The sequence below is a fragment of the Myxocyprinus asiaticus genome, chromosome 8 (assembly GCF_019703515.2).
Source record: "Myxocyprinus asiaticus isolate MX2 ecotype Aquarium Trade chromosome 8, UBuf_Myxa_2, whole genome shotgun sequence".
Taxonomy (NCBI): Eukaryota; Metazoa; Chordata; class Actinopteri; order Cypriniformes; family Catostomidae; genus Myxocyprinus; species Myxocyprinus asiaticus.
Genome location: NC_059351.1, coordinates 51275001 through 51287866, shown reverse-complemented (window position 1 = coordinate 51287866; position 12866 = coordinate 51275001). Strand labels below are relative to the sequence as shown.

At 36.3% G+C, this 12866-nt stretch overlaps 1 protein-coding gene across 1 annotated transcript; it reads right to left on the bottom strand.

Moving 5' to 3' along the window:
• Positions 1-874: 874 nt before the first annotated feature.
• Positions 875-6357, bottom strand: lgalsla (lectin, galactoside-binding-like a). The gene is made up of 5 exons (XM_051704809.1): positions 6199-6357; positions 4228-4302; positions 4036-4124; positions 3335-3497; positions 875-1898 (listed from the first exon to the last, which is right to left on the bottom strand). Exons 1-5 carry the CDS (start codon positions 6229-6231, stop codon positions 1755-1757), a joined length of 504 nt encoding a protein of 167 aa, XP_051560769.1. The 5' UTR covers positions 6232-6357; the 3' UTR covers positions 875-1754.
• Between the last annotated feature and the right edge of the window lie 6509 nt (positions 6358-12866).

The following is a 12866-nucleotide window of genomic DNA, read 5'->3' as shown; positions in this document are numbered from 1 at the left end:
AACAAAAAAAAAGACAAGTGAACAAAAAAAAACATTTGTTAAAGAAGAATAGAATAGATCGGAATAGAATAAAAAAAGAATGAAAAATATAGAGTAGAATATGCTGATATCACTAAACTATATATTCTATATATTAACTATATATTCAGGCTAACAAAATTAGACAAGAGAACTAAAATATTATGTCATGGAAGAACAGAATAGAATAGAATAGAATAGAATAGAATATATTGATTTCACTAAACTATACATTCCAGGAAGTCTAACAAAATAAGACAAGTGAACTAAATATGATGTCATGGAAGAATAGAATAGAATAGAATAGAATAGAATAGAATATGTTGATTTCACTAAACTATACATTCCAGGAAGTCTAACAAAATAAGACAAGAGAACTAAAATATGATGTCATGGAAGAATAGAATAGAATAGAATAGAATATGTTGATTTCACTAAACTATACATTCCAGGAAGTCTAACAAAATAAGACAAGTGAACTAAAATATTATGCCATGGATGAATAGTATAGAATAGAATATTATGCTATAGAAGAATAGATCAGAATAGAATAGAATAGGTTAATTTCACTAAACTATATATAGTTTATATATCTTCTTACATCTTACAAAATACATCTTACAAAATAAGCAAACTGAACTAAAATATTTTGTTAAATAAGAATAGAATAGATTGGAATAGAATAAAAAAGAAGCATGGAGAACGGAGGTCTCTATAACAGGCAACAGGAAGCAGAGTAGAGATAAGGCAGCTACAAAAAAGAGCAGGAGGCAAAAGATATAGTGTTTAAATGCACAAAATGAGAATAGAAAAGAAAGAGAAACAATGTGAAAGAGAGCGAATCATATCTCTTTATGTAAACAAAACTCCTCAACGATCCAACATATTTATTTGAAATCATTATTTAATTACAGAATAATCTGGAAAAAAAGTGTGTGTGAATTCAGTCGATGTTGACATGAAACACTGTGTGGTCAATGATGACAATAAATATTCACAAACGTTTAAAAAGCATTTGAATGGAATGATTTGAAGCTGGTCTCAAGAAACAACAGCACCTACATCTACTACACATCATCAGTGATTCTACTCTCAAACAGAAATGCTTTGTTTTTAAGTACAAGCGCTAGTCAATATTAATGTAGAATTATAAATAAAAGAAAATATCACTATTGCTGTAATATCACTACACATATAACTCTCAAAATCACTCTGTTTATAAATATTCTGGAAATAAATACATCTCTTTGAGGTTTTCTTCTGAGCACATTCACTGGACAGTTACATTCTCAAATTCAGGAAGTACACTCACATATACAGTATCTCTTCATATATATCTCTGTCATCTTTATCAGCACATATAGCGTTTCATTGACCGATGGTGCTACAACAAATGCATATTTAAATAAACTTCTGTGACTTTAAACCCTTTGTTATTAGCTCTTAGCAAAGATGTTCTTAATGTGGACAGTGTGCAGTCTAACCCGACTGTTTTATCACTATTCTATAGAGTCATCTCCACTTTAACTTCTTTAACTAAACTGCTACTGACAACTTTGATACTCAAAACAAAAATCAGGAAAGCCATTCTGTACAATAGATCCCTCCATAGATTCTAGAGATCCAGTTGTGCGATTCTAGAATGTTCTCCTGTTTAAAGTGGATCACAGATGGGTTGTGCTCGTGGGAACGCTGATTTTAAATGGATGCACTAAACATTTTCAATGCAGTTCTCCTCAATTGAGCTTGGTGATGGTCAGACTGCCACTGATCTGTATGGTGTCAATCGCTGTCAGCGATGTCACTCGATGATAGAAGTCAAAGAGCTGGTGACCGTCTACAAACACACGGAAACGTGGGTGCTCACAATGGATCTCAACCTGAACAAATAACATACAAAAAAACACATTGAAAGAGAAAACATGGATAAGATTTCAGGAGGCAAAACAAACGAAATACTTTTATACTGCTATCCATCTGTAAGGATTTTAAAGGTTCTGGTTCCGAATCGTTAACGGTTCCATGTTTCATGCAGTTGAGAAAAAAAAACGGCTTATAAAAAGTAGTTTGTTTGGGAATCATGCTGTACTGGTTATGCTGTATGTTTCACGCTGTAGATTCAAAAGAATCAACTCATAAGAGTCATTTGTTCAGACATTGGACTACACTGGTCGAGCTTTATGTTTTGCTCTGTAGATTCAAAAGAATCAACTCATAAGAGTCATTTGTTCAGACATTGGCCTACACTGGTCGAGCTTTATGTTTTGCTCTGTAGATTCAAAAGAATCAACTCATAAGAGTCATTTGTTCAGGCATTGGACTACACTGGTCGCGCTTTATGTTTTGCTCTGTAGATTCAAAAGAACCAACTCAGAAGAGTCATTTGTTTGTGAATCACACTACACTGGTCACGCTGTATGTTTCGCTCTGTAGATTCAAAAGAACTGGCTCATGAGAGTCATTTGTTCAGGCATTGGACTACACTGGCCGTGATGTATGTTTCATGATGTAGATTCAAAAGAACGGACTCATAAGAGTCATTCATTCAAAAATCGGTCTACACTAATCGCGCTGTACTTATGTTTCGTGCTGTAGATTCAAACAAACTTGACTCATTAGAGTCATTTGCTCAGGAATCAGAATTCATGGGCCACACTGTATGTTTCATGCAGCAGATTACAAAAGCATGGCTTATTAGAGTCGTTTGTTCGGGAATCATGCTATACTGGTAACGCTGTATGTTTCGCAATGCAGATTCAAAAGAACCGACTCAGAAGAGTCATTTGTTCAGGCATTGGACTACACTGGTCAAGTTGTTTGTTTTGCGATGTAGATTCAAAAGAACCGATTCATATGAGTCATTCGTTCGAAATCAGGCTACACTGGTTACGCTCTATGTTTCATGCAGATGATTCAAAAGAACTGACTCAAAAGAGTAATTTTTGGGGGAATCAGACTTCACTGGTCGCACTGTATGTTTCATACTGTTTATTCAATAGTGGTGTTGCAGTGCCACTGAAATGCTCTGCAGGAAACACAGAGTATTTTAGCACCATGTCCCGTCTGCACTGGCAGAAGAATGCATGTTCGAGAACCATTAATGAAACCGAAAGTCATGGAAATCATTCTGTTGCAGTATTTTTTTTTTTTTTAAATAGAAATGGTTCTGAATAAAAACTGCTTGTCGGTTCCAAACCCTACAAGGGCACCATGTGAGTCAGGACCACCACTGGATGGAACACCACAAAATGTGAGTTACTATGACATCATCCTGTTCAGTTAGGATGATGATGATGATGTCGATAACGCTACTCACCCTGAAAGGCTGATCTGCGATGAAGGGGAAATATGGTATTGATCTCTCCTCTTCTCCCCAGGTATCCGAAACGCAAGCGTTCCGCAAAATCTCACGGTCTTCAAACTGTACACACATGTCCAGAGCCACGTCTCCACAGCCGCACGTCAGACTGATGTCAAAACTGTCAGAGAGACCATACAAAGAGACATTTCAGAATTACCATCAGTGTTGCGTTAAAACTGAAACGTGTGATTTCTGCAGACAGATGTTTTGATAGCGTCACAGTATTTACACTTTCCAGGAAAATCAGCCAATGAATGACTTGCATTTGTTGTCTTTGAATTTTAAGCTGGGAGGGCGAAAAGTATTTTAACTACCAAAAAATGTCACATTTTAGCTTTAATATGAGGTACTAAACCAACCAGCACAAGAGGTCAAGCACTCAGAAGGCAGAGCGTTGGGTGTGTAAAGAAAATGTAAATGATCTCCTCTAACATCGTCTTATTCTGACGTTCAGACTGATTTCATCAGTAGACTACCAGTCTAACATCTAACAAATTCCTAGTCTGAGATTTCAGATCAAGAGAGATCTTTAGACAGTAAAGAGTGATAAGAAACTGGAGTCATTAGGCATAAAAATAGGCTTTTTACAGTGTCATTCAGGGTGTCTGCGTATGTGTACGAGCCCATGCAGGTGCATGTGTGTTGACATAAGCTACCTGTCCGGGTCTGGGTTCATGATGCCCATGATCGTGATTTTCTTCCCCGGCCGCATCCCGCCCCGTATGCCGCCGCAGAATGGAACAGCCTATCGCAGACAGCACAGTGAGTGTCCAACAATGTGAGCCAAACACACCACTTTAAACATGCAAATCAGAGCAGAGAGAGTCTTAAAGTTAATGGGACATTACCAGTTTTTGTTGCTCATCTTTTTGGGGGGAAATGCACTGAGGGTCATCGAAAGAGCTGTTCTGATTTCTGGTTCTCTGCGCCGGATAAATGACAATCAGGAAGTAAAGAAGCATGTTTGATACACAGTGGCCATTTGTCACAGAAACATGCAAATTACATTTACAAATGTACAAAAGTTGAACAGTATCGTCACAGTGGAAACGGACTGACTCATATGAAGGAATACCTAACTGTTGATGATACAAATGACACTTTTAAAAGAATAGTTCACCCAAAAATTACATTTCTGTCATCATTTATTCACCCTCATGTCATTCCAAACCAGTATGACTTTCTTCCGTGGAACACCGAAGGAGATGGTTTACCGAAAATCCAAGCTTTTTTGCATACAATGACATAGAATGGGGACTGGGGTTGTCGAGTTTTAAAAAGTAAAAAAATTACTAAAAAGTATCATATAAGTTGTGCTTATGACTTCTGAAGTCTTCTGAAGCCATACGATTAACAGACTGAAATTGAAGACATGATACATGAAAAATCTGGCCCTTCACCTTAGCTCCCAAACGCACGTTTTCACAATTTCAAGACACACAAGAACCAATGGCTTTGGGACCATTGACACAAAACCTGGCGCATTTCTTCCTCATGTGCAAGCGTTTGAAAATGTGCAAGCGCAAATGAGGACTATGACGGAGGGGAAGATTATTAATGAATAACGACTTAAATTTCACCCTGTTCCTCACACAAAGCTACTGTATGGATTCAGAAACTTGGGCCACGTCCACATTAATACTTTTTGTTTGAAAGCGCATTCATGTCACTACGTTTACACCTCTCATCCACACTAGAACAGCGTTCTCCTCTGCGGAAAACAGAGCATTTGGAAAACGAAACGGATTAGTGTGTGTATGTGGTCTTGGAGAATATGTCGCACAAGTTATTTGGACTACTTTTTATAGTGCTTTTTTTTTTTTTTTTGTCGTTTTTGAAGCTTGACAGCCTCAGACCCCATTCACTTTCACTGTATAGAACAAATCAGAGAGGATTCCTACTCAAGTTCTCCTTGTATGTTCAACGGAAGAAAGAAAGCCATATGGCTCACATGAGGTTGATTAAAGGGACAGTTCACCTAAAAATAAAAAATCCCTCATCATTTACTCACCCTCATGCCATCCCAGATGTGAATGACTTTCTCTCTTCTGCTGAACACAAATGAAGATTTTAAAAGAATATTTCAGCTCTGCAGGTCCATACAAAGCAAGTGAATGGTGACCAGAACTTCGAAGGTCCACAAAGCATATAAAGTAATCCACATGACTCCAGTGGTTTAATCCATGTCTTCAAAAGCAATATGATACATGTGGGTGAGACAAAGATCAATATTTAAGTCCTTTTTTTACTATAAATTATCCTCTCTGTCCAGTATGTGACAATATGCACGAAGAATGCGAATCGCCAAAAACAAAAGAAGGATGTGAAAGTGAAAATGTAGATTTACAGTAAAAACAAGGACTTAAAATGTATGTTTCTCACCCACACCTATCATATCTCTTCTGAAGGCATGGATTTAACAACTGGATTCGTATGGATTACTTTTATACTGCCTTTATGTGCTTTTTGGAGCTTCAAAGTTCTGGCCACCATTCACTTGCATTGTATGGACCTGCAGAGCTTTGATATTCTTCTACAAATCTTCGTTTGTGTTCAGCAGAAGACAGAAAGTCACACATGGCGTGAGGGTGAGTAAATGATGAGAGAATTTTTATTTTGGGGTGAACTGCCCCTTTAAATGTTGATAGAATTTTCATTTTGGGGTGTACTATCCCTTTAAAACTACAATATGTGCATTATCCTCTACTGTAGTACACTCGCACTGCTGATAAACTTATTTCCGTCTGTGACTGAAGCACACACATGAACTACAGCCTTCCAACAACACACGTCACTCACTTCAGAATGAAAATACTCACAAGTTCCTGCCGTATTGCGCTCAGCTCCGCCATCTCTAACGCAGGGTCACTGTAGGAAGCCCGAGCGCTGGGTTCGGGACAGGTTTGGCTCTGGAGCGGTTCGAACGGCGCTCGTGTGTGTTTTCAGCGGTCAGCCTATTGAAGGTGCGCAGATAGGAATGTCGTGACACGTGAAACGCGACCAATCAGAGCGCGCGCAGCTTAGGGTTCGCATTGTGACGCATTGTGACAGAATGTTAATCCATAGACTAGTGTTAAACTTAATCGGCTCTGATGACTTTAGTCTTTGTTTATGCACGCGCTGTAGTGCAAGTTAATTTCGTAAGAGTGTAATTAATAAGATATGTTATTTCAAATATGTTTAATGGAAAATGAATCAAAACTATAGAAATGCCATTCAGTAGGACTGACAAGTGCTACCAGGGGCGTAGAAAACGTGGGGGATGCGGGGGACGTGTCCCCCTCACTTTCAATAAAACCAAAGTTTGTCCCCATACTTTTTCACAGGGCAAATGTTTTTACGCTGTGTCTTTCATACAGCAAATGTCTAAATGTGTAAATGCAAAGGTTAAAATTCACTGGTCATTCATGTAATTAATTCAATTAAAATGTTTAATCGATTGAGAGCCCTAAAAATATATATCTTATATATTTATGTTCTTCTAGCGCTAATCATTCTGTCCCCCTCACTTTTGAAATGATTGCTACGCCCCTGCTTGGTACTGTTTTTTTGTACATATAGGCTACCATGGAAGTTCCATGTTAATTTTTGAAGTACATTGGATTACCATAAATACTATGGTACAGCCACAAGAAAGAAAAATCACAAATTATATATCTATAATATTTCGATTGTGTCTGGAAGGCAACAATATATGAGAATTTTGTCTCCAGATTAACAGATTTCCCTTTAGAGTTTCAGAAGAGATCTGGTAACACTTTCTAATAAGGTTGTATTAGCTAACATAATAGTTAACATGAACTAGCATGAGCAATAAATTTACAGCATTCGCATCTTACAGGAAAAGTTGTGTATGTCAACATTAGTGAATGCATTGTGAACTAACACGAGCAAACAATGAACAATAGTAGTATTCTGATAAATTAAAACAAACCAAGATTAATAAATGCTGTAAAAAAAATCTTTGTTTGTTGTTAGCTCATGAAACCTAATGTATCTACTAATGTTAATGTATAAAACCGTATTGTAATCCTAGAGATCTCCACGTTGTCTCAAACTGTGTTTAGATTTGCTAAAATAATAAAGTCCTTTCTAACCAAATTCTTCCAAGACTAAAAGATCTGGGCTTTGCTTTCCACTTTAATTTTACACACCTGAACTCTTTCTGTACACTGTAAAAAAAGTCTGTAATTTTAACGGTAAAAGACTGTAAAAATGCTACAGAAAAAAAGTTAATTGATTAACGAGCATTAACTGTAAAATATATTGTCTGATATTTTAAAAGACAATACAGTAGTTTTTAAAAGAACATTTTTTTAGATGTAAAAAGTATGATTTTCCTGTATAATTAATGGTAAAAATTTACATTATGTTTAACAAGAGAGTACATGTTTACAGTTTCTGAAGGTTAATATCAAGATTATGACGTTTTTACTGTAAATTTAACAGAATTTATTTTTTTATTTTTTGTAAAAAGAGGATTTTTTTTTTTACAGTGTATATCAACAATTGACTCATTTGTGTCTATTTTTATTTCTTGTCAGACAACTGTAGGAAATATTTTTATTATTATTATTATTATAGTGTGTTTGATCTTTTCCATTCTAGACATGAAGTTTGAAACATTGAATGTCTCAAGTTATCATACATTGCAAATAGATTCAACAGCAACATGCAAATGTCATTCAGATGAGATGTAAATTATGTGATATGAACGAGAACCATGTGTAGTAGTTATTTCATCCTACAGTTGCATAACCTGTTACCAAAAACAAATCTTGAGAAAAAGGAAAAAGCTTAAGGAAAGAAAAAGGTTTTAATTGCCATTCCAGTGAGCTGTAAAACATTCCGCTCTGAAACTCATTTGTGCTGATGGACGGCTTTGGACTAAACTACAGTACACTGAATGTAAAAGACATTTCACACCGTGTTATTTGAAAGTCACTGTTTGGCCTCATTGTGATTTTACACATGATTAATCTGCACTCTGTTGGACCTGTATATTTGAAAAGCACTAATAAGAGTAAACACGATGAGGGCAGCACACACAACAGTCGCCTATCACATGTTTTGTGTTGAGAAAGTGTATACAGCAGGTGGCAGTATATAACAATCCTGTAGTTTCACAATGATCTGCAGGTGCTTTTCTGTCTGTCTGTCTGACTGTCTGTCTGTCTGTCTGTCTGTACTGTCTGACTGTCTGTCTGTCTGTCTGACTGTATACCAATTTAATTTAAAATGACATTATTGGTATGAATGCAAACAATATAATATTGCCAAAGCTACAAATCCATGTAAACATATATCAGATTCATAGATAATCACATCTTAAATAAAGAAGGCATAACAAGCTTACTTTACACATTCACACTGCATACTTCTATTGTTTTTATATAAAGTTAATGATAAATATTACAGACTTTTACCCACTTACCCTATTCCTCAAAGGAATGTTACGGGTTCAATCAAGGGCGTAGCAGCCGCTCTTTAAAAAGGTGATTTTTGTCCCCCGCACTTTTCCAAGCTAAACCCATACCGAGTCCACATGGTGGATTTGAATACAGTATTCTTTGTGTTTTGTTTCTTTGGGTGGATTGAGCGAGCATCCAGCCAATCACAGGTGAGTTTCATGAGCCGAAACAACCCTTACGTAACCCTGACCGTCAGTCAGACAGTCTAATCAACGCGGCTCCGTTCATTTCAATGAAGTTGCTTTCAATAATGCTCATTTCTCCATGTTTGATGTTGATCTAAATTAATAATCTAGAAATGAGGAACACACAAATAAGAGTTATTTATCTGCATTTCATTCTTGATTGACAGCATTACGTGAAATGCACTGCAGAAAACATAAGACAATCCTTCTTTAAAGCACACATTGTAAGTGGAGTTTATGTCAGCACATGAGTCTTCATTAAGTTATGCTTTTTACATTATGTTTGTGAGGCAATAGTTTGATCAGTTGTTTTTGCCAATTTAAGCAGATCTGTGTTAAATATGTAAAGCTATTTTTAATACCAGCTCCTGTTTTTTAAAAATGTTGGTGTGCAGTCGACAAACTGGAGGAAAAAAGATCTGCTGCGTTCAACACTTATGCATTTTATTGAAGTCAGTAGATATGTAGACACACTTTTTTATGCATGAAAACGTACAGACGTTATTGATACTCATTATAATTATTATAAGACTATTATTGTTGTCTTTTGATAAATGTCATGCTCAGCAGCTCACAAACTGTAGGGAAATGATAGATTTGCTTTGTTCTTATAATGCATAAAACCTTTATTAAAGTCTCTTTGTAGGTCTGTAGACATACACATTTTAAAGGATTCAAATGTTCTTTTGATCATTGATTCATGACTAATTTCACACCAGACACTCATTTGTCATCTTCTGGCATCACCAGAAATGGTCACTGAATCATTAAATGGATCTGAACTCATTTTGGTGAATGTAGTCAAAACACTCGAGCCACTTGAGATACATTTAAATCCCACAATGCACAAGCACAGAGTAAAACATAAAATAATGCACATGCACAATTGTCATTATTGTAATTGATTAAATAATTTATTCAGGACCAGCTTGTGTTCAATCTTTTATTGTCATGTGTGAAACAGAAGCAAGTGCTCCACAAGATGCCCTTTATTTAAGCAGCTAATTTTGCTAAATTTTGCAATACTTGAATTTTTAAAATACTACAAATATTAAAAGTAAATACATATATACAGTCATATGAAAAAAATAGGACACCCCATAAAAACCTTTGTCTTTTTCAGCATATGGACATTAGATCTTCATTTTAACAATTTTGAGAGATGGAGGTAATATAAATAAACTAATAAAACTGAAGAAACGTCTTTTTAAAATTATTTTTAAAATACACTTAATAGAAATGCCATTTTTGTTGAAGAAAATGATAGGACACCCCCACATTTATTTACTACTTAAAATGCATAAAATTAGAATCAGGTGCGCCACATCAGGTGCAAAAGATTAGAACATGCTTAGAGAGGAGTGTGGAGGAGCATGTCTTATTTAAACCTCACACATTTAGTTAGGTTTGCTCTTGATTGTTGAGGTGAGTGAAATCACCATGGTGAGATCAAAAGAGCTCTCTTCAGAAAGAAGGTTGTAGATGCATAGGAGTCTGGGAAGGGATTTAAAAAAATCTCCAAACAATTCGAAATCAGCCGTTCCACTGTCCGGAAAATAATTTACAAGTGGAGAACATTTGAAACAACTGCCAACATGCCCAGGTCAGGCCGTCCTAGCAAGTTCAGCCCAAGAGCAGATCGCAAGATGCTTAAAGAAGTCTCCAACAATCCTAAAATGTCATCTCGGGACCTGCAGATAGCTCTTGCCACAGTTGATGTCAAAGTACATGCATCTACCATAAGAAAGAGACTGCACAAGTTTGATTTGCATGGGAGGTGTGCAAGGAGGAAACCCTTGCTGTCAAAAAAACAAAAAAAACATCAGGGCTCAGGACTAAAGTTTGCCAGAGAACACCTAGACAAAGAACAGGATTTCTGGAACAATGTGCTTTGGAGAGATGAATACAAAGTTGAATTGTTTGGGCACAGTAACAGAAGACATGTGTGGCGCAAACCAAAGCCAGCATTTGAGCACAAGATCCTCATACCAACTGTGAAGCATGGGGGTGGAAATGTCATGGTTTGGGGCTGCTTTGCTGCAGCAGGGCCTGGCCAGCTCACTATCATAGAATCCACTATGAATTCTTCATTGTATCAGAGGGTGCTTGAGGAAAATGTAAGACCATCTGTCTGAAAACTGAAGCTAAAGCGGATGTGGACTATGCAACATGACAATGACCCAAAACATTCCAGTAAATCCACGAAGGAATGGCTCAAAAGAAAGAAATGGAGAGTTCTGGAATGGCCAAGTCAAAGCCCGGATCTTAATCCTATTGAGATGCTGTGGGGTGATTTGAAACGGGCTGTGCATGCAAGAAACCCCTCAAACATCACACATCTGAAAAAATTCTGCATGGTGGAGTGGGAAAAACGTTCTCCCAGTCGATGTCAGAGACTGGTAGACAGTTATAGGAAACATCTTATTGAGGTTATTTCAGCCAAAGGGGGCAATACCAGCTATTAGGGCATAGGGTGTCCTAACTTTTTCCTCAGTAGGAATTGGCATCTTTGTAATGTTTTGTTAAATAAATGATATCATGGTTAAAATTTCATTGTTTTTGGTTCAATTACATCACCTTTATCTAAAGATAAAATATTGATATGTCCATATTTCTTAAAAAAGAACTAAATATTTCATGGGGTATCCTAATTGTTTCACATGACTGTATTAATATAATACTTATATGTATATATTTATATGTACTGTAATATATTAATACTGCACTGTAAGTGTTGGGTCTGTGCGAGCTGTGTCCCTCCCACTTTTAATATGACTGCTACGCCCCTGGGTTCAATACAAATTAAAGGGACAGTTCACTCAAAAATGAAAATTCTCTCATCATTTACTCACCCTCATGCCATCCCAGATATGTATGACTTTCTTTCTTCTGCAGAACACAAATGAAGATTTTTAGAAGAATATCTCCAAACAGCGCAAGTGAATGGGTATCAAGATTTTAAATCTATGATTTCAGAAGCAATACGATAAGTGTGGGTGGGAAACAGATACATTTTTAAGTCCTTTTTTACTATAAATTATCCTCCCTGCCCAGTCGGTGGCGATATGCATGAAGAATGTGAATCGCCAAAAAGATAAATGAATGTGAAAGTGAAAGTGGAGATGTATCGTAAAAAAGGACTTAAATATTGATCTGTTTCTCACACACCTATCATATCACTTCTGAAGACATGGATTAAACCACTGGGGTCTTATGGATTACTTTTATGTTTCCTTTATGTGATTTTTGAGCCTCATAGCTCTGGTCACCATTCACTTGCATTGTATGGACCTTCAGAGCTGAAATTTTCTTCTAAAAATCTTCATGTGTGTTCTGCAGAAGAAAGAAAGTCATACACATCTGAGATGGCATGAGTGTGAGTACATGATGAGAGAATTTTCATTTTTGGGTGAACTATCCCTTTAAACTGAAATGACAGCATTTGTGGCATATTGTTGATTAACATTTTTTTTTTCCGACTTTCCCCTCGTCGAAAATAAAACATTTGTGTTACAGAGAGGCACTTACAGGAGAAGTGAATGGGGCCAGTCTGTAAATGTTAAAATACTCACTGTTTCAAAAGTATATCCACAAGATGGGAACATTATTCGACAAAAACACATGCTAACCTTTATGTGTAATCTGTTATCTGATAAATACTGGTAAATCCCTGATGTTATCACACTAAAAAGATGTTATCATGTATAATGTTTATGTCTTGTGGCTATACTTTTGAAACTGTGTTTAGTTTAATGTTTATGGACTGACGCCATTCACTTTCAATGTAATTTTCTTACTCTTAACTGCTATTTTTTTTTTATTAACAAGAAA